General features: G+C 54.5%; 9 protein-coding genes across 9 annotated transcripts; 5 read left to right on the forward strand and 4 right to left on the reverse strand.

The window, feature by feature from the left end:
- Positions 1 to 560: 560 nt before the first annotated feature.
- J4E83_005033 (uncharacterized protein) lies at positions 561 to 1,251 on the forward strand (the record flags this gene model as incomplete). The annotated part of the gene is made up of 4 exons (XM_049331955.1): positions 561 to 744; positions 797 to 960; positions 1,009 to 1,174; positions 1,226 to 1,251. The coding sequence occupies 4 exons, from the start codon at positions 561 to 563 to the stop codon at positions 1,249 to 1,251; spliced, it is 540 nt and encodes a 179-aa protein (XP_049189050.1).
- Positions 1,252 to 1,550: 299 nt separating this feature from the next.
- On the reverse strand, positions 1,551 to 3,306 carry J4E83_005034 (uncharacterized protein; the record flags this gene model as incomplete). Its single annotated transcript, XM_049331956.1, has 6 exons — positions 1,551 to 1,744; positions 1,989 to 2,283; positions 2,326 to 2,633; positions 2,704 to 2,792; positions 2,870 to 3,177; positions 3,232 to 3,306. 6 exons carry the CDS (start codon positions 3,304 to 3,306, stop codon positions 1,551 to 1,553), a joined length of 1,269 nt encoding a protein of 422 aa, XP_049189051.1.
- Positions 3,307 to 3,825: 519 nt separating this feature from the next.
- On the reverse strand, positions 3,826 to 5,171 carry J4E83_005035 (uncharacterized protein; the record flags this gene model as incomplete). The annotated part of the gene is made up of 5 exons (XM_049331957.1): positions 3,826 to 4,188; positions 4,238 to 4,637; positions 4,686 to 4,858; positions 4,920 to 5,026; positions 5,084 to 5,171. 5 exons carry the CDS (start codon positions 5,169 to 5,171, stop codon positions 3,826 to 3,828), a joined length of 1,131 nt encoding a protein of 376 aa, XP_049189052.1.
- Positions 5,172 to 5,680: 509 nt separating this feature from the next.
- On the forward strand, positions 5,681 to 7,500 carry J4E83_005036 (uncharacterized protein; the record flags this gene model as incomplete). Its single annotated transcript, XM_049331958.1, has 2 exons — positions 5,681 to 5,966; positions 6,017 to 7,500. The coding sequence occupies 2 exons, from the start codon at positions 5,681 to 5,683 to the stop codon at positions 7,498 to 7,500; spliced, it is 1,770 nt and encodes a 589-aa protein (XP_049189053.1).
- A 1,092-nt stretch (positions 7,501 to 8,592) lies between these two features.
- On the forward strand, positions 8,593 to 9,704 carry J4E83_005037 (uncharacterized protein; the record flags this gene model as incomplete). Its single annotated transcript, XM_049331959.1, has 2 exons — positions 8,593 to 9,615; positions 9,666 to 9,704. 2 exons carry the CDS (start codon positions 8,593 to 8,595, stop codon positions 9,702 to 9,704), a joined length of 1,062 nt encoding a protein of 353 aa, XP_049189054.1.
- A 1,152-nt stretch (positions 9,705 to 10,856) lies between these two features.
- On the forward strand, positions 10,857 to 12,923 carry J4E83_005038 (uncharacterized protein; the record flags this gene model as incomplete). Its single annotated transcript, XM_049331960.1, has 1 exon — positions 10,857 to 12,923. One exon carries the CDS (start codon positions 10,857 to 10,859, stop codon positions 12,921 to 12,923), a length of 2,067 nt encoding a protein of 688 aa, XP_049189055.1.
- Positions 12,924 to 13,341: 418 nt separating this feature from the next.
- Positions 13,342 to 14,028, reverse strand: J4E83_005039 (uncharacterized protein; the record flags this gene model as incomplete). The annotated part of the gene is made up of 3 exons (XM_049331961.1): positions 13,342 to 13,486; positions 13,537 to 13,909; positions 13,962 to 14,028. The coding sequence occupies 3 exons, from the start codon at positions 14,026 to 14,028 to the stop codon at positions 13,342 to 13,344; spliced, it is 585 nt and encodes a 194-aa protein (XP_049189056.1).
- A 185-nt stretch (positions 14,029 to 14,213) lies between these two features.
- J4E83_005040 (uncharacterized protein) lies at positions 14,214 to 14,623 on the forward strand (the record flags this gene model as incomplete). Its single annotated transcript, XM_049331962.1, has 2 exons — positions 14,214 to 14,220; positions 14,244 to 14,623. 2 exons carry the CDS (start codon positions 14,214 to 14,216, stop codon positions 14,621 to 14,623), a joined length of 387 nt encoding a protein of 128 aa, XP_049189057.1.
- Positions 14,624 to 15,559: 936 nt separating this feature from the next.
- J4E83_005041 (uncharacterized protein) lies at positions 15,560 to 16,029 on the reverse strand (the record flags this gene model as incomplete). The annotated part of the gene is given in 2 exon segments (XM_049331963.1): positions 15,560 to 16,003; positions 16,021 to 16,029. 2 exon segments carry the CDS (start codon positions 16,027 to 16,029, stop codon positions 15,560 to 15,562), a joined length of 453 nt encoding a protein of 150 aa, XP_049189058.1.
- Positions 16,030 to 17,868: the final 1,839 nt, after the last annotated feature.

The raw sequence follows: 17,868 nt of genomic DNA on the forward strand, positions 1-17,868 counted from the left end.
GAGACGAGCCAGGGGGTTGCTGCTATGACAGGACACGGGACACGGCCATGGGCAGACTGAGTCGCACCCCGTTTCCACACCGCACACACATCGCGAGCGCGGCCATAGTACCTGCAGTCCTTTTTCGGCGACCATGGTACGCTGGGCGTGGCTGTCCCAGCCAATGTTTCCGTGTTTCTGCAACCCATGTCCCCACTGATTACGCCGTTGACGATTCACCACCGGCTTGAGGCACGATCGGCATACAGCAGCAAGCGTGCAGTTGGGCTGCGCTAGTACCGGTGTGGGTCGAATGGGTCAGTATCATTATCCGCAATTTGCTGCTGCACTCGAGACTAACCTGCATATACAGCTCTTATTTATGGACACGATGCTGCCATGTGTTCCGATATTGCATACTTCGGGGACAAGGTGCACACGTCAAGTGGAACGCGGCCGGTGCGCGCGCCTGCCGTCTTCCGACCGAAATACCCCCACCACCAGTGCCTCACCACCACCAAGTGCACACGTGCTCTCTTCACACACGCCCACATACACGCACCTCTACCTGCATACACGCCATGTTCGCTACCGTCCGCCGTCTACCCCTAGTTCGTCCAGTCGCCGGTCGACGTCTGTTCCACGCCTCAGCACCTGCATTCGTCAATGTCGGTGACAAGCTGCCCAGCGTTGACCTCGTCGAGGGTTCGCCAGGTAACAAGGTGAACCTGGCCAACGAGTTGTCCGGAAAGGGTGTGATTATCGGTAAATTTCCCCTAGCGTCGACTGAGTGAACATGTGTTTGACAATGGCAAAGGCGTTCCGGCTGCCTTTTCGCCCTCGTGCTCTGAGAACCACATCCCGGGCTACATCAACTCCTCCAAGCTGAAGGATGCCGGCAAGGTCTTTGTTGTCTCTGTGAACGACCCTTTTGTCATGAAAGCATGGGGCAAGATGCTTGATCCATCTGGCTCCAGCGGTGTGAGTTCCATGCACTCCAATGAGAAAACACCCTGTTGACCTCTGTAGATCCGCTTCCTCGGTGACCCCAGCCTGAGCTTCACAAAGGCCCTTGACCTCTCTTTCGACGGTGCATCCATCTTCGGAGGTGACCGCTCCAAGCGATACGCCTTGGTCATCGAAAACGGTGCCGTCAAAGCAGCGCACGTTGAGCCTGATAACACAGGCTTGAATGGTATGAGTCCCTACTAATTAATAGCGAATGCAGCTCGCTAAAAAGACACAGTCTCTGCGGCAGACAAGGTTCTATAGACGACCCGCGACACGTTTGCAGATAGATGCTAGGATGAATATTCGCTACGACGACCACAGACTGCTTACAGTCTCAGAATTGGCCTACGGTGTCTATCGCAGAGGAGATTGGATACCCCATCTTCCCTATACCGATGATCAATATAACACATCATGTTTATGAGATTGCTTCGAATACGGTGACATTCTACTGAATCAGACAGCAAAACGAAGCAGTTTGGACACCCTGCGCTAACCTCAGACTTAACCCACAAACCCTCTACACGCTCTGCACACATAGACCAACACAAACACACCATCTACTTCTTCCCAGCAAACGCGCACGTCCCAAGATCGCGCTTCTCCGCCGGAAGCTGGGGACTAATGTCAAAGTCGAAGATGTCCATCGGTAGTCCGATGGTCGTACACGCGTTGGGGATATCGACAATACCAGCTATATGACCCTGAATCGGCGCACACGAGAGCAGGAGATAGATCTGGTAGTCGCTGTAGCCTGCAGTTCAGTCAGTGACTAGTTTCAGGGAAAACCTCAAGCGTCTCGAAACTCGAAACCAACCCCCTCGCTGCAAACACCACGAACAGTCGCTGCTCCAAACGAAAAAGCCAATGCCAAGGAGTCAAGAACGCTGGAAGTACCAAACGAGACATGAGCCTCGAACTTCACCAGGGCAGGCTAACACAGGCCAACCCACAAAGCTTCGCAAAAGCAAACAGACCAAGAAAAGAAGCAAACTCACCAAACCGTCTCAAATACTCAATCACCCTCAGACAAGTCTGACGATACGCCACCGTAGCATCGAGATAATGCTGTTTGCCCTTTTCATCCACACTAAATCCCTCAAAGTAGATATACCTGCCAGGACCAAACTGCGGCTCCACAGGACCAGGGATGTAAATGGGACTCTTCATGTCGAGCTGCTTCATGCCACCCTTCATGACGCTGAATTTGATGGTGATGACGCCTGCCATTTCGATGGCGCCGCAGAAGGAGATTTCGCCGTCGCCCTTGAGGAGAGGGGGAAGAGTGTTAGTCTGCGTCATTCAGGCTTAGTTTTGTGGGGTAAAAGGACTTACTTGGCTGAAATGTAAGTCTCCTACGCTGAATTTCGCGCCGGGTACGTGAACTGGGAGGAAAACTTTGGATCCGCGGGAGAGGTTCTTGATGTCACAGTTCCCACCATGTTCAGGACGTCCTGGGATTGTGCGAGCGCCTTCTTTCGCGATTTTGTCCTTCACAGAACCTGTGGCGGAGCCGGAGTGGGCGTTTTGGGGCTGTGGTGGTTGTGCAACGATGCGGTCCAAGTGCGTGTGCGTCGAGATGAGTTCGGCTTCACGCGTGTTCCAGGTCTCTAGGACTTCGGCGGAGGGGGCACAGCCTAGGACTGAGATTGTGGATAATGTGATCAGTTTTGCGTTCGATTGGGACAGAAGGTGGGTGGAACATTTGCTTACTGCCGGGGTGAATTAGGCCTGCGAATCGAACACCAGGGATGTGGCGGGAGCTGCAGAAGATGCCTTCGAAATCCCAAATAGCCTTTGCACTGTACGTGCGTTAGTCTTCATGTCTTCTCTTCTTCCATTGTTTCCTCGAATCGCGATATTCGTCTCGCAAACTTACGGTTCTGGGTAAAGCTCATCCAGGAACCCACCACCGTTTTCTTTCGCAAATATACCCGTGAAACCCCATGGCTGGTCTTCTAGCGGCTGTACATCTTGGATATCAACTACCAGCACGTCGCCAGGCTCCGCAGTTTCGATGTCAAAGGGCCCAGTCAAGTAGTGGATCTTGGTAAGGTCAACGTCACGGATGTCATCTGCTGAGTCATTGTTGCCAATTTGACCGCCTGTCCAATCTACGCATTCAATCTTGACGGCTTCACCAGGTTTGATCGTGCCGTAGGAGGGGTTCTCGGGATGCCAACGGTTCTGCAGGTGTTATCTTTGAAGATCAAGTTTGGGTGTTGTGAGCATTTGACGTACGTGCAGGCATTCCTGCTCCGATGCCGGTTTGTCCAGCGAGACCTTGGCTGCGTATCTTAATCCTTCTTTGCCCATGTTGAGTTTTCGACTGTATCAAGCTTGGGAGTTGAGAGGAACAGAAAAAACAATCTGCAAGTTAGACAATAAGGGCAGACGCGTCCGGTCGCGAGAGGGGAAAGTCACGTATATGAAGCCAACAGACGCGGGGAAAGAGTAACTCTCAACCTATCAATTGTTATCTGGGACGAATAGATACGTGCCGAGGACAAGGCCGAATCCCATATACACCAACTATTACTACAAGGTGGGTGATAAGCTCGATGATACGGCGCTGTTACGTTACGTATGATCGGATGGAGCTGTAAGCTACCTACCACAACGGGACGTGTTGACCCCACTGCGGGGTATATTCATAATGGTACCATCATCGTACAGCGGCCGGATAGCGTGACAACTGGATATACCTGATTGCCGACGGCGCGTGTACTAGTTACGGTTCGTTTTCTAAGGCGCGATGTTGCGTGTTCGTCATGTTAAGCGGCAGTTTTCCGCTCCCATATAATTTGTCACCTGGGGGATCCACGTCATCGCAAACTAGCTGAAGGTCTTTCGTGGTGTTTGGCGTACTTCGGATTGAACCTTGGGCTTGTGCATTGCGAGATTGTATTCGTCCATATGCTGCCATGGCAAGTTCAGGAACTCGTGTTTGTTCTTCCAGCGCAGTGACTCTTCCTTGAACTTGTCGGCTTCGGTGGGCGGGAGCGGCGGCTCTGTGATCTTCGTGATGAGGTATGCCGTGGAGGCTTCGGCGAGACCGTAGATGAGGACGCCGACGAGGGGTATCTTGACAAAGATGTAGAAGCCTAGGCCGAAACCAAAGAGCACACCAGCTCGGTCTTTGAACCAGAGCTTCTTTTGCTCTTTGTTGTAGCGAACGCGTGTGAAGTAGGGCTCAAGCTGTTTAAATTAGTCAATTGAACGTGGAGCTCTCTGGGGAGATGCTTACCAGCTCTCGCATCAGAGTCCGCGATGAGAAGTAAGCTTGCAGGAAGCTGACCAGGTATCTGCGGGGGAACAGCAGTGATCCCGCGAAGATGGCTGCTGCGGGCTGCGTTCCCACTGATTTCTTAAATGTGTAGAAACTGGCAGCGGGCAGCACGAAGCGTCCTACATATGGAACGTAAGACAAGGCCAGTACTGCCAAAGAAATGGCCGCCTTCCTCCCCTGTTTTGTCGCATATAGCATTATAGCCTGTTTGATGGGCTTCTTCTCCTTCTCGGGCTTGGGTGCGTGGTCGGGGTATTTCTCGAGGTTTGGGTAGTACATGGCGCGGAGGTTGTGGGGGTCTTCGCTCTTGTGCTTTTGAACGTACGTCTCGTCGACCCAGCGGAGGGAGTCCATGAACCTGGAGACGTTGTCAGCTAGATCTCAAAACGGCTACGAGCGTGCCTACATGCGATCCAGAGTAGGTGTGACGTAGCGCATCATGGTCATGAGGAAGAAGGGCACCTGGAGCACGGTGTGTTCAAGAAAGTGGAGGCCGTTGACGACACTCTCGTCCATGCTCGTGTGGTCCATGTTGACGAAGAGAGAGAGGATCCATAGTAGCACTCTGACGCCGATAATCTGGCCATGTTAGAGGTAATGTTTGCGTGGAACAGGGCATCCGTGGATGGTTGAGACGTACGGGTATGGCGACGATGATGCGGATAGCGACGCCTGCAGCTACAGCAATAGCAGCCTGACGGTAGTGGTCCGAAGTGAAGAGACCCGGGTTCTGGAGAGCTCGATTGACTGTGGAGATGTGAGCATGGAGTTGTCACTCACGATACCATGATGGCCTCGACTTACCGCCAACCAGAGTAAGCTGGGCTCCCCGCAGGATGGCGTTGGGGTCGAAGTTGGACACGTCGAACTGGGACATATCGATTTTGTCCATTTTGGCAAGCTCGACAGAGGCTCAGTCAGTCTGATGTTGCTTTCGGCGCAGCAAACGTGGATTGCGTCCACGTAGAGGTCGTGTGCGAACGCCTGCGAACTGGCGGAGCCCATGACGTACTGACAGCTCCCCACGGACCCGTCGTAGCGCAGCGCGTCGCAAACAAAGCAAGTAACGCGTTGTTGATAGGGGATGCCGTCGCACCAACAAAACACGCACCCATCTGCAGCGTCCCATCTCACACCGGCGGCATAACTGGCAACTGGACGCGCGCGGGGTTCAGACGATCCGCTGATCAGGTTGAAACTCCAAGTCGTCCCTGTGGCCAAAGCGCGTAGCGTTCCGAAGCCAGGGACTTCCAATCCCTTCAGCCTCTCCATCACCCCCCATCTCCGCACTAACACTTGTAATACTCTCACCAAGCGCCGGCCGCTGTCTTCTGTGGGATCCTTCACCTCGACCTCGCCCTACCGGGATAGCAATGCCCCTATAAGAAGTCTATTATGACGATGCCGGCTTCATCCCAGCATCCTGAGCACGCGCCGTCTGCTCTCAACCCCAGCAACTCGAGGCGCAGCTTCACACTGCCCGCGCGTACTGCACGGAGGACTACGTCGGTGCCTGCACCGTCTGCGAACAGCGCAGATGGCATAGAGACGCTGTTTGTGTGTTCCAACTCCAAGATCTTCTCCTTCACAACCGCTGGGCCCGCTCGGCGCCTGTCACCTTCCCGCTCAGGTGACGCAGCGCATCCGATACCCTGGAAGACGCCTACAGAGCGCACACTCGCAGTCGGTATGCCATCCCATGTGTCACCGGGCTGGAACTTGTCTAACCTATCACAGGCGCTCTCCGTATCTATCGTGTGACAGCCTCCAACGTCTCCTTCCTGAACAGCGGCAACCTCCTGCACACCATCTTTCCCAGGTCTCAGATATGGCTTGTCGACAACCAGTCCGTCTTCGTGCTCCGCATACGCCAGGACTCGTACTACCGCATCGAGCTCCCCTATGAGACGGACGACGACAAGGACAAGATTACGCAGTTCAAGTCGGTATTGGCGCAAGTCATGCAGTACGAGAGGACGCAGTGCCCGTTCGCGCGAGGATTCGAGGTCGTCGCAGAGCTCGAGCGCCCAAAGAGCCCCCCACGAAAGACGATCAAGAGGAAGCCCTCAGGGCAGGCAAAGAAGTGGGTCATGGACAAGACCTGGGTTCCGCAGCAACATGGCTCTCGGCCTTCTACTGCTGGTACTATAAGCTCAGAGACTGGTACCACTTCTTCAAATGAAGAGGACGACCGGTCGAGCGTCTGTACTGACAGTAGCGAAATAGTGCCGGCCGCACCCGAGACCCCTTTGGCGAGAACAGCACCGAAGCCCCTCCTATCCAGATCTCCTCAACGTCGCCCCTCGGTAGCGGAACGCGCCAGCATGTTTCAAGGCCTGCGGTCAGTTACGGCGCCCATCCGAGCGCCCAGGAGAGAATCGGTATCGGCCATGGAACGTATAATCGAGTCCCCAGCAGCAAAGCAACCCACCGAGGCTGAAAAGCCCATACTGGAACGTCAGATTTCGGATGCCTTGAGTCTGGCCTCAAGCGCAGACTCGTTCTACTCTCTGGATACTGCTACTCCACGAAGTCCTTCTCCCAAATTCCTGGATGCTGAGGCTGATGTTGTGAACCCATGGGCACAAGCCTTTTCCAAGCAGCAAGATGAGCCCAGGGGCCGTTCAATACACCGACGTCAGATATCGGAGGTTACTGTCCGCGCCCCGTCCAACGAACGTACTGATGTATCCGCACCTGTGACGCCTACAGCCCCATACTATCCGTCCGCGGTTCTCTCGATCGATGGACGGCCGTCATCAGCACCTTCGACACCACCGCTTATGAGCGATTCCGACGATGACAGCCTCGGGCGTGCTAGCATAGACATACCTACACCACCGGATGCCATCCGCATGAGGAAGCTCACAGGCGCTTCACAAAGACGTGCCTTCTCTCCCATGCCTCCAGCGCAGAACCTTTTCTGTCCACCCAAGCACAACCCAGGAAGAGACTTCACAAATGCCTTGGTGAGCAAGACGTGTGAGCTTGTTCTGGGGCCGCCCGCACACCTGGTATCCGTCATGCTCCGTATCGCTACGAGCATCTCAAATGGGTTCGGTTTTATCACATACCGCGTACGCCGCGCTGAGAAGATCCCATGCGCTTGGGAGTCAGATGATGATGCTGACTGGGCTGAAGAAGACGACTTCGGCATCCCGCTCAACAACATCGGGACCCCGGCAATGCGTCGACAGACGTTCTCGGGCGAACTTGACTGATGCATTTGAGGCAGGCTGAGATTGGATGGTGGTTTCTTATTGCATTTTCACGGTTGATACCAGGCGTTGCATTTTATGTTTGCATCTAGAAGGCGAAGGTCATGCTACTTTCAGTCGTACTTACACGACGTTGACGTTTTTGAAGAATACATGATTGTAATATGGCGGTACGATAGTGGATAATACGAGATGCGCTCTTCGCATGAATGAGGATACAAGTTTACACACCGTCTTTGGCTGGGCAAGCAGCGTCACTGAGAAGCTGAGACCACAACACCACACCGGGGCATGCATCCTACCCTTGCCCTGCTGAAGCTTGATCGGAGGCATCCCGATGAGCCTGGACTCCGTGCTGAACGTGGTGACACTACGTAACCTGCTCTCCTGAGCCGTAAGACTCCGAAGCAGGTCCTCTCTATGACTTCAATCTCGACTTCAGCGTGCTGCTATCCGTCATGGCGAGCGATGCATGTGGTATGACATGATGCCTGACGTCGAATGCCGTTGGATCTCGATCGCGAGGTACACTCCTGGGGAAGGCGTTACCGGGTCTGGCTCCTAGCGCCCGGTTTGTCCGTCCAGTCGCGCGGCGATGACGAGCAGCCATGCAGGCACAACATAAGACGATGCTCACTCATCCCATCTCCATGACCCCATCAGCGCCATACCGCAAATGCACACGTCGGATTACTTGCATACCCTCACCTGAGGGAGACTGTTGGGACTTGCGCGTGATCGCCCGCGTCGTGGGGCATTTTAAAATGAGGATGCAGGGTTATGGGTCCTAGCCACGCTGGCAAACCTTCGATCGCATCCAGCCAGCTTTACCGCAAGTTGCAGCGCCAGCGGCTTGTCCAATGACGTCTAGCGCTGGCTCGCGTGTTGCGCACGGAATCAAGGACCTGACCGACTAATTAACTTTGTAGAGGAGGCGGGTGATCCGTTCCTTTTCCCCTAACACTCCCATGGAACCTTCAGCTTTGTGTCAGGAATAGACATCCGTCTCGCTTGCTTACGCCTCATCACCTACTTATCCATTTCGCTTCGCACTGCCGGGGCTGCAACATCGACTACCACCGGATCGCGTTTACTATGAAAAGGAAGATGGAGGAGGATCTCGACGTGTTGTTGGACGAGACGTTGACGCTATGCAAAACACCCCCCGTTCCGCGACGCAATCCGCATCGCGTCTTCTATCAGTACAAATGCAAAACATCGCCGCCCACGACGCCACCAAAGGAACCGGAGAACCCAGAGATGGAGATGAAAGGACCGCCCATGTTCCACTTTGGGGGACAAACCGAGTTGGTCCCTAAGCCCCTCTTCGCCAGGAGCAACTCGCTGCCGTCACAATCCGTCCGACCATCGCTACCATCTCGCCCATCCGAGCCTTTCCAGTTCAACGCCGACGACATCGTCAAAAGCCCGACACCTTTGTTCGGCAGAAGGAACACGCTGCCATCCAAGGTGCGACGCGCTGTTGCCGCCGAAAGAAAGCCATCGCCGTTGTCGCGCGGAGAGGGAGTGCGATCGTCGCAATCGGCCCACACCACCACCAAGAAGCCCACGTCACCAGCGCTGCCACGTAAGGAACCCAACACGACGCCGAACCCAAAAGCGAAAACCACCAAGTCGCAATTCGCGACTCCGCAGAGGACCCCCCGTGTTGTCGACATCAAAAGACCATCACCACTTTCTGGCAAGGGAAGTGCGCGACGACCCGGTCCCACCCGATTCGCTCCTGTGGAGCCCCCATCGCCGATAGTCCTGTCACCCGTCATCTCCAACAGCTCTGCGACTTCATCGCCATCGCCATCTGTCTTCTCCGAAGCGGCCAGTTTCTCTGCATCGAGCCCATCAACACCTGCCACGTCACCACCTGGCTCTCCAATGGTGCCAACAACTCACGCTCGCTCGCAGTCGCTAAGCTATTTTCCGCCGTCCCATTGGACCATCAAGCCCTCGCCTTCCCCGATCTACGTCCCCAGGCAAAAGTTGAGGAGGAAGGACAGTCCTAAAATGGAGACGCTTCGCACACTAAGAGCGAAGGAGTCGGACATGATGCTGCAACAAATCTACGACCAACATTGGGAAGCATACCGCGCAAAACTACTTGTAAGTTCTGCCAACGCACCTTCCACGCAGCTCTCACTAACTTGGCGTAGAATATGACTAGCGGACTCCGCGCTGCAGAGCGACTTTAACGATCACGATTTATGACTTAACGACTTCAAGACGAGGGCATGCATGGCGTCACACGGCATCTGATTATAATACCCCGGGTTTGGATATATGGGCGCATTTAGAAACCGATTTGCATTTACGGTCTGCATTCACGGTCACAAGCGTTTTAACATATGGGTATACACTGTAATCTAATAGAGCACAGGGCACTACAGCCCTGGTTTGATTCCAACATAATCTTCGTCGACGTCTCTGAGCGAGCGAGCGAGCGAGCGGCGCACACTTTCGTGCTGCGGAGCCTCAGCTGCACCCATGCACAGCTTACATCACCCGCGCATGGCAGCTGACCTTGATAGCACGCAGCCCCATCGTGCTGCGCTAGTGATTGGTTGACACATCTGACAAGCGCAGCAGACAGCCTCACCAGGCCTTAGCTGCCTATTCTCCCCGCTGCACCCGCCACCTGATATTTCTTCACCAACTTTACTCCTTTTGGAGATGCAACTCGCAACACATGAACTCCCAAGGTAAACGTACATTGTCTGTGCTATATCCAGACCGCCTGCGCCGCACATCCGTCGTGGCGCAGCGCGTAGCCCTGTTCTGTGTAAAGGTGGGCCTGACCTAGCCACCATAGGCTAAGCAGGCGCGTAAGATGGCCCCCAAATGGATACCCATATGCCTCGAGCGTTCTCCATGTTCGCATTGACGCGGAACAGCACATCAAACTGTAGTTATGTGGGGGGTGTGGCACAGGACTTATAGGAAGCTTGTTCCCACTTCCCGTGGTTTTCGATGATTTTCTGGCAGCATTCTGAGATCGCGTTTCTGCCCTGGTGGCACGTCATTTGTTTCATACCCACAAAGCGCAGCCTTGTAGGCAGCCTTGGGACCTTTCTGCAGACGACTCAACATCTGACTCACGCCTCGTCGTTGCCACTGTAACACGTATCGATTTGGAAGAGGCCGCCTCGTGCCAGTCATGCGTATGAGTCGGAGGCGGGTTTAGTGTTTGACTCGACAACTTCAGTGCAGTATCCTACACTCACAAGCAAACGTCTCGCGACTGTATTCAAAACACAGTATACCATCGCCGTTCACGAAAACCCCGGATCGCCAGAAACTGATACTGACGACACCGACATCTGTTGCCTTTCTCGGCGCCAACAACCATGGAATCCTCGAACCCAGAGAGAAATGACAACGCGCCGCTGCGCTTGCTCTCGCTAGATGGAGGGGGTGTACGGGGCCTGTCGTCTCTGTTGGTACTTCAGAACCTGATGGAGAACATAGCCTTGGAAGAGAAGAGGTTAGGAAGGAAAGCCATGAACGACCACGAACCGCTAAAACCATGCGACTATTTCGACCTTATTGGAGGCACATCAACGGGTGGCATAATAGCCATCATGCTGTCACGATTGCGACTCGATTGCAAAACCTGCATCGCTGTATACAGTAAATTAGCAGAGCAAATATTCAAGCACGATCGATCGATAAAGGCTTTTGGCATGAAGATCCCCACAGGAGCAAGTCGGTTTTCCGGTGCCGTTCTCGCAAATGCCATCAAGTCTGCGTTGAAAGACCTCGGCTTCGATCCAGATGAACTGATGTGGGATGAGGCGCTTTTTGAAGAAGTGGATGAAGCGGCTGATCTACCCAGAGACAGCATCTGGGCAGATGCGCCGCCAGCGCCGGTAATCACAGAGAGTCCGGTCGGCACACTCAAGAACTCGCTATGCTCGTTGGAATCAGGCCCTCCTGAAAGTGTCGATAGCACGAAGAATCTGTCTACACTCTTTGGCGACAGTCCTTTCGGCCCGCGAAAGCCAATGCGAAGCGCTACTTGGAAGCTACATCACCGGCAATCAGTTCACAAAAAGGCAAACGCAAAGGGGTGCCGCGGCTTTGTACTTACTTCCCTCAAGAACGCGTTAGGCCTTCCCCGAATCCTGTCTACTTACGATCCCAATGACCGGACGACGCGCATCTGGGAAGCGTTAAGAGCTACATCCGCAGCACCGACCTTCTTCGAAGAGATGCAATTCGGCACACCCAAAGTCACTTATCTAGACGGCGGCGTAGGCTTCAACAACCCTTGCGCAGAAGTCGACTACGCGGCAAAAGCACTCTGGGAAGGCCGCTCCATCGGCGTCATAGTTTCCGTCGGCACCGGCCTACAGAGCATCCCAAGCGTAAAGAAGATGGCATCTTGGCTGCCCTTCGGCCTCGGAACAGACATATCCATAGCCAGCGCACTCACGGGCATGGCAACAAGCACCGCACGCGTCGACAACGAAATGAAGCGCATGTACAACAACTCCGACACTAAATACTTCCGCTTCGACGTCGACCGCGGCCTCGCAGACGTCAGCCTAGAACAATGGATGAAAGAAGACGAAATGGCCTCCCTAACCGAACTCTACATGAACGACGGCGAGCAAATCCGGTCCGCCAAAGACTTCGGCCAACGCATGGCCAAACTTTCCGCCTTACCCCCCAAATTCGAAATCAGCGCTTCCCACTTCCGTCTAGGCATGACCGGACGCGGTCTCCTTGATTCCTCCTTCCAACTCGCGCAGGTCGACTTCAAAACGGGTATGCCGCTAGGCGTTTCCCCGCACCTCGACGATATACCGCGCATGTCTCAATACCGCGACCTCTCGCCCAGTGGCGAAAGCGGACTCGCCCTCGACAACGCAACCGGCCGCCTCAAACGCATCTTTCCCGTAGCCGAAGACCTCGACCACGATGGCCGCCGCGAAGAAGCCGCCGTGTACCAGTGCATCAAAGCCGACAACATCTGTCTCCGCACGATAAAAACAGGTATACCACAAGGCAAATACAAAGTCCAGTTCCTTGTCTCCTTCCACAACAGCACGCATACACCACCTCGAGATCTTGTCTTCAGCGTCGGGAAACCGTTTGATCCGTCGACCTTCTCGCAGCGCTATGTCGATGTTAAGATTACGCCGGATGTGGGGAGTGTGCTGTTGCATCCGGATGCGGTGAGGGTTAGGGTCGGGTCGAGACGGTATGAGGAGCTCAAGGGAAAGGGGTGGGCGGAGATTGAGGGGGATATCGAGGTTAGTGTGGGGTTAGACGGGGCGTTGGGGTTTATTGTTAGTAAGAAGTTTGAAGATGGTGTATTTGTGGATGGATGGAGTTTTGGTGGTGTGAGGCTGGAGCCGGTGTTCGGGGCGGCGGGTGGGGTGGTGACGAGTCCGAGGATTTTGACATGATTAATTGAGCGGGCGTTATGGGAACGCTGTCTCGGCGAGTGGTCGGTAATCGCTCGTCGACTTTCGATGTTCACAAGCTTTGTTTCGATTCTCTTTGTCGGGCGTCTGGAGGAATTTATGACGAGCGCAAGGTTTTGAGGTAATGTTTATCAGACGAATTATAGACCATGTAGTTTACGTGTCATAGCAGCGAAGCGCATGTTTGTTCAAGGAAACAAGAACTTTTATTGAACTGTCTACTGTTTCTATTATTGAGACACACCCTATGCAAACACCGAACAGTGCCGATACGTGTGTTAAAGAGCGACGATAGTTGATATTATCGTGTGACGACAAGCCCTACGATTGGCTTGGCTAGCGTTGACCAGTGAGATCCATTCGACGGTGTCTGCATGTATCAGGAGCGAGATCCCGATGCTCAGAGTGTGGGGGAAGCAGTCGGGCAGGTGGTAACGCTGACGGTGTTGAAGACGGTGGTAGGCACGCTTGTGGTGGAGGTGATCGTAGCAGAGGCAAGAGTGAAAACCGTCGCTGTAGCGGTACCGGAGACGGGTGTCGAGGTACTATCATTGATAAGCGAGTGCATGATGGAAGCAAGGAATACAGTACTTACGTGGTAACGGTAGTCCTGGCAGTGGCAGTCGATGTCGCAGTGACTTGAGCCTGAGTGAATGTGAAGTCAGGACCGAAGAAGCCAGCACGCTTCTCCAACTTCGCCTTGGAGTCGTCAACCGCGGCACGCTTGTTCAGCTTCACCTTGGGAGCGGCAAACGCGACGCGCTTGCGGTGAAGCTTGAAGGTAGAGCAGCCGGAAAGCTTGCGTCCTCCAATGATGTTCGAGTTAACGCGGACGTCACCGATGCTGCCCTTCATGTAGCAAGCACCAGGCTTGCCAATGACCCAGGAAACATTGACACAGCCAGTAGTGTTGTCACAGGCTTGGAGACATTGCTCGTAAGTGTCGGTATACACGAGACCGTTTTCAACTAGATACAATATTAACTTGTGTGCGTTGTAACGGTGAACAGGGGAACTTACGGTCATTGCCGAAGCGGTCAGAGCTGCACTCGACAGCATATACTGCGCCACATGACGTTGTGACCATTGAGCCATTGGAACCAGGGCAGCTAGTAGCGCCTGTTGGGCTCGCAGCAGGAGCGCTCGATGATGCAGCAGGAGCACTCGATGACGCAGCAGGAGCACTCGATGACGCAGCAGGAGCACTCGGTGATGCAGCAAGGGTGCTTGATGGTGCAGCGAAGACGCTAGCAGGTGTGCATGCGCACTGGTATGCTGTGTTGGAGATCGTCGTAGTGACAGTAACGGTAGAGGGTCCGGGAGCGGGCGCAGCTGAAGTGACTGGAGCTGAGCTTGCTGCCACGGAAGAAGAAGAGGGGGAAACGGAAGAGGAAACACGGGATGAGGTAGACACAGGCGAGGAGGCAGCTACGGAAGAGGAAGCAGCCACGGATGAGGAAGCAGCCGCAGATGAGGAAGCAGGTGCCACCGAGGATACGGCTGCAGACGAAGAAGCGACAGCAGACGAAGAGGCAGGTGTCATCGAGGATGCGGCCGCAGAGGAAGAGGCAGGTGCCGCCGAAGAAGCATTAGTTGCCGACTTAGTTGAGATGCTGCGGACCAGTCTTCCACCAATAATGTTGCTGTTCGAACCGGCAGCGTTGGCTGCGCTCTTCAGGTAGCAAGGACCGTTAATAACGTAGCTGGCAGCGACACAGCCTGAAGTGGTAGAACAGTCTGCCAAGCAGCCCTCGTAGGAGCTGGGGTAGGTCGGGCTCATTGGGCCCGGAATATCGCCACCCTGGTAGTCGGCACCGCACTCGACTAGATATTGCATGCCGTTGACAGTGACCAAGGAGTTGTTGGAGCCAGGGCAAGAAACACTAGCGCCTGAACTGGCAGCAGGGCTGGAAGATGAACTTGCGGTGACGACTGTGGTGCTGACAACTGTGGTCGTGGCGACTGATTGAGAGGAAGCGCCTGCAGAAGAAGCGATCATCGAAGAAGATGAAGATACAGGGACTGATGCAATCCTAGCACCCCAGACATTACCGTTGGACCTAGGCGCACCGACACCGCTCTTCAAGTAGCAAGGGCCGTTTGGCAGGTATGAAACGGCCTGGCAGCCAGAAGTAGCTCCGCAAGCTTGGATACACTGCTCATAGTTCGCAGGGTTACCAGGCGCAACACCGATATCAGAGTTAGTGCGGTCGATGAAGCACTCGACGACGAAGTCTCCTTGAGGGGTGGTGAACGTGGCACCATCGCTCGCGGGGCAAGACAAGGCAGACGCAGATGGCGACGCGCTGGCTGAAGTGGGGGTGACAGAGCTTGAAGTGATGGCAACAGAGCTGGAAGCAGGGCTGGAAGAGGCTGAGCTTGAAGCCGGGCTTGAAGAAACAGAACTGGAAACACGGCTTGAAGAAGCTGCGCTCGAGATAGGGCTTGAAGAGGCTGAGCTCGAGACAGGAGTTGAAGCGGCTGGGGTAGATACAGGGCTTGAAGAAGCGGAGCTCGAAGCAGGGGTGGAGGCTGCTGAGCTCGACGCAGCGCTTGAAGAAGCGGGGCCTGATGCAGGGCTCGAGGAAGCAGAGCTGGATGATAGGCGTGCAGATGAGCTAGAAGAAGCGACCGAGGATGATGCGGCCGGAATGGAGCTCGGTGTCGGAGTGACCGTAGTCACACTTACGACGGTGGTAGTAGCGACGGAGGCTGAAGAGGGCGATGGGATAGGAGACGGTGAAGCGGATGAGCTGGAAGAAGCGGACGAGGGCGACACGATGGAAGCGGAGCTCGATGGAGTAGCCGTAGTGACGCTTACCACTGTGGTAGTGACAACAGAGGCTGAGCTTGGCGAAGGGATCGCGGAAGGTGTAGAAGATGTAGAAGATGAGCTCGGGACTGGCACAGCAGATGAGCTTGGCGATGGAACGGAAGACGCGATTGAGGACGAGCTCGGCGATGGGATAGCCGAAGGCGAAGCAGATGAGCTTGGCAAGGGAGCGGGGGAAGGCGAAGAAAACGAGCTTGGTGACGGGATGGAGGAAGGTGAAGAGATGGAGCTCGGCGTTGGCGTGACTGTCGACATGACGACCGTGGTGGTAGTAGACACTTGTGCCGACGATGATGGTACAACCGGGATGGAGGATGATCGGGAGGACGATGGCACAATGGGTGCTGGAGACGAGCTAGAGGAACTCGGTCGAGTGGATGTCGGGCAAACAGTGAAGGTCTGTGTAACAGCACTGGTGACCGGGAATGTGGAAGTAGCGATGTTTGTCTGTGTGCTAGTGGCAGAGGCGGAAGACACTGTAGTAGTCGCCGCAGGCCTAACAGGTGCGAACGCAGTGTTGGTAGCAGTCGAAGTCGTCTGAACGACGCTTGTAGCGACAGTGCTTGGGGAAGGCTGGTCGCCGAACGCAGCAGTGAAGGCACGGGGAGTGGCAGCGAACGGGTTAAGGAACGCATAGTTATCGATCGTATAACGGCCCATGTTGACCCAGTCGTAAAGGTCGGCATTCTGACAGAAGATGCCTGTATAGGTTGCCGGCACGCCTTGGGTCTGGTAAGTGCAGGTGCGGGTGTACAAAAGCAACGGGTTGGAAATGATGGGCGTGAATGTAGGCCTGGTTCCTTGATAACAGGTAGAAGTACCAGACATATAAGTCACCTGGATACCGAAGTTGTCGCCAGATCCAAAGCTATGCCTAGCTCGATCATAACTGAAGGTTGGGGTGGCCGACCCAATGAGGGACGGCAGACCCGCGGCAACGAGCGAGCAGCCTGACATGTCGGCTGGCTACTGGGGATCGAGCAAATGTAGGAGAAAAGCGAGCGTGCAGAACGAATGATTCCTGACTACAGAGAGCAGAGGGAAGCTCTTTTATGAATCCCTACCTTGCAGCTACGCGGCTACTCAATATGATGAGTTCATGGAGCTTAGAAGGGTTAAAAGACCCTGAACCACCAACCAAAACCGAAGGCTATGGGGTTACTCCGACAGGAGGGTTCTCCTCACGATCGATATTCGGTATGTAAATGAGGGGCCGGTTGGTGAGGCATTGGAGCATGCCATCGCTTCCACCTGGGTCGCACGGAGGGAACGCTAAACATCTTCCCGGGCAGGCTGAAAAGATGCACGAATGTTTTCGCGATTGGGAGTGTTGTGCGTCTAGGTACACCTGTGTTCCTGAGGTGCGGTGTGTCGTTCATGGCACGAAACCCTTCCAAGCCTGGAAGACGCGTTTGACAGCACGGACCCCCACTAGGCGTTTAGCGCAGGGGCGCCGTCGTCATCATCATGCCCGTTCACCCAGTCCGGCTCCATCTTGTCTCGAAAGGCTCACAGTTACATCCTCTGTCATGACTTCTACTTTCGATACGGATTTCGGTTTGGTTGGGCTACCGTTTTACGTACTGTATGTGCCATCTTGCTCGAAGAAAAATCTCTCTATTACCGAAGAATCCAATTTGCCAAACGTACTCCAGTCTCGAAGGATCTTTCGCCGAACATCGCATCATGAACGATCCCTGCGTCTCTGCAACCTTTCACATATGTTGGTAGGCTAAAGGAAAACCACAATACCACCCATATGTAGCCCGCATACCTTGCTAATGCAGGTCCAATATTGTCATGGCCGGCCCCTCGGTACCGTGCCTGAACAGCCATCCATTGCACAACACCCTCGATGGTGATAGCAACCGGCTGCGACATGAAGAATACGAGTTCTCCCATGTCTCTACGCGTTACCATAAACATTTGGAACTCGTGCACTAAGCAGCTAATTGCGAAAGACACATAGAGTTGAATTAATCCCGATGCGAGACTGCCATTGCGGAGACCCAGGAGGCGCACAATGCGAGCTGCGGGTTGCGAGATCATCTGCAATAGACATTTGCGTTAGCGATGCTCGCATACCGCACGGTG

Source organism: Alternaria metachromatica, assembly GCF_023757995.1.
Source record: "Alternaria metachromatica strain BMP 0045 chromosome Unknown scaffold_9, whole genome shotgun sequence".
Lineage (NCBI taxonomy): Eukaryota > Fungi > Ascomycota > Dothideomycetes > Pleosporales > Pleosporaceae > Alternaria > Alternaria metachromatica.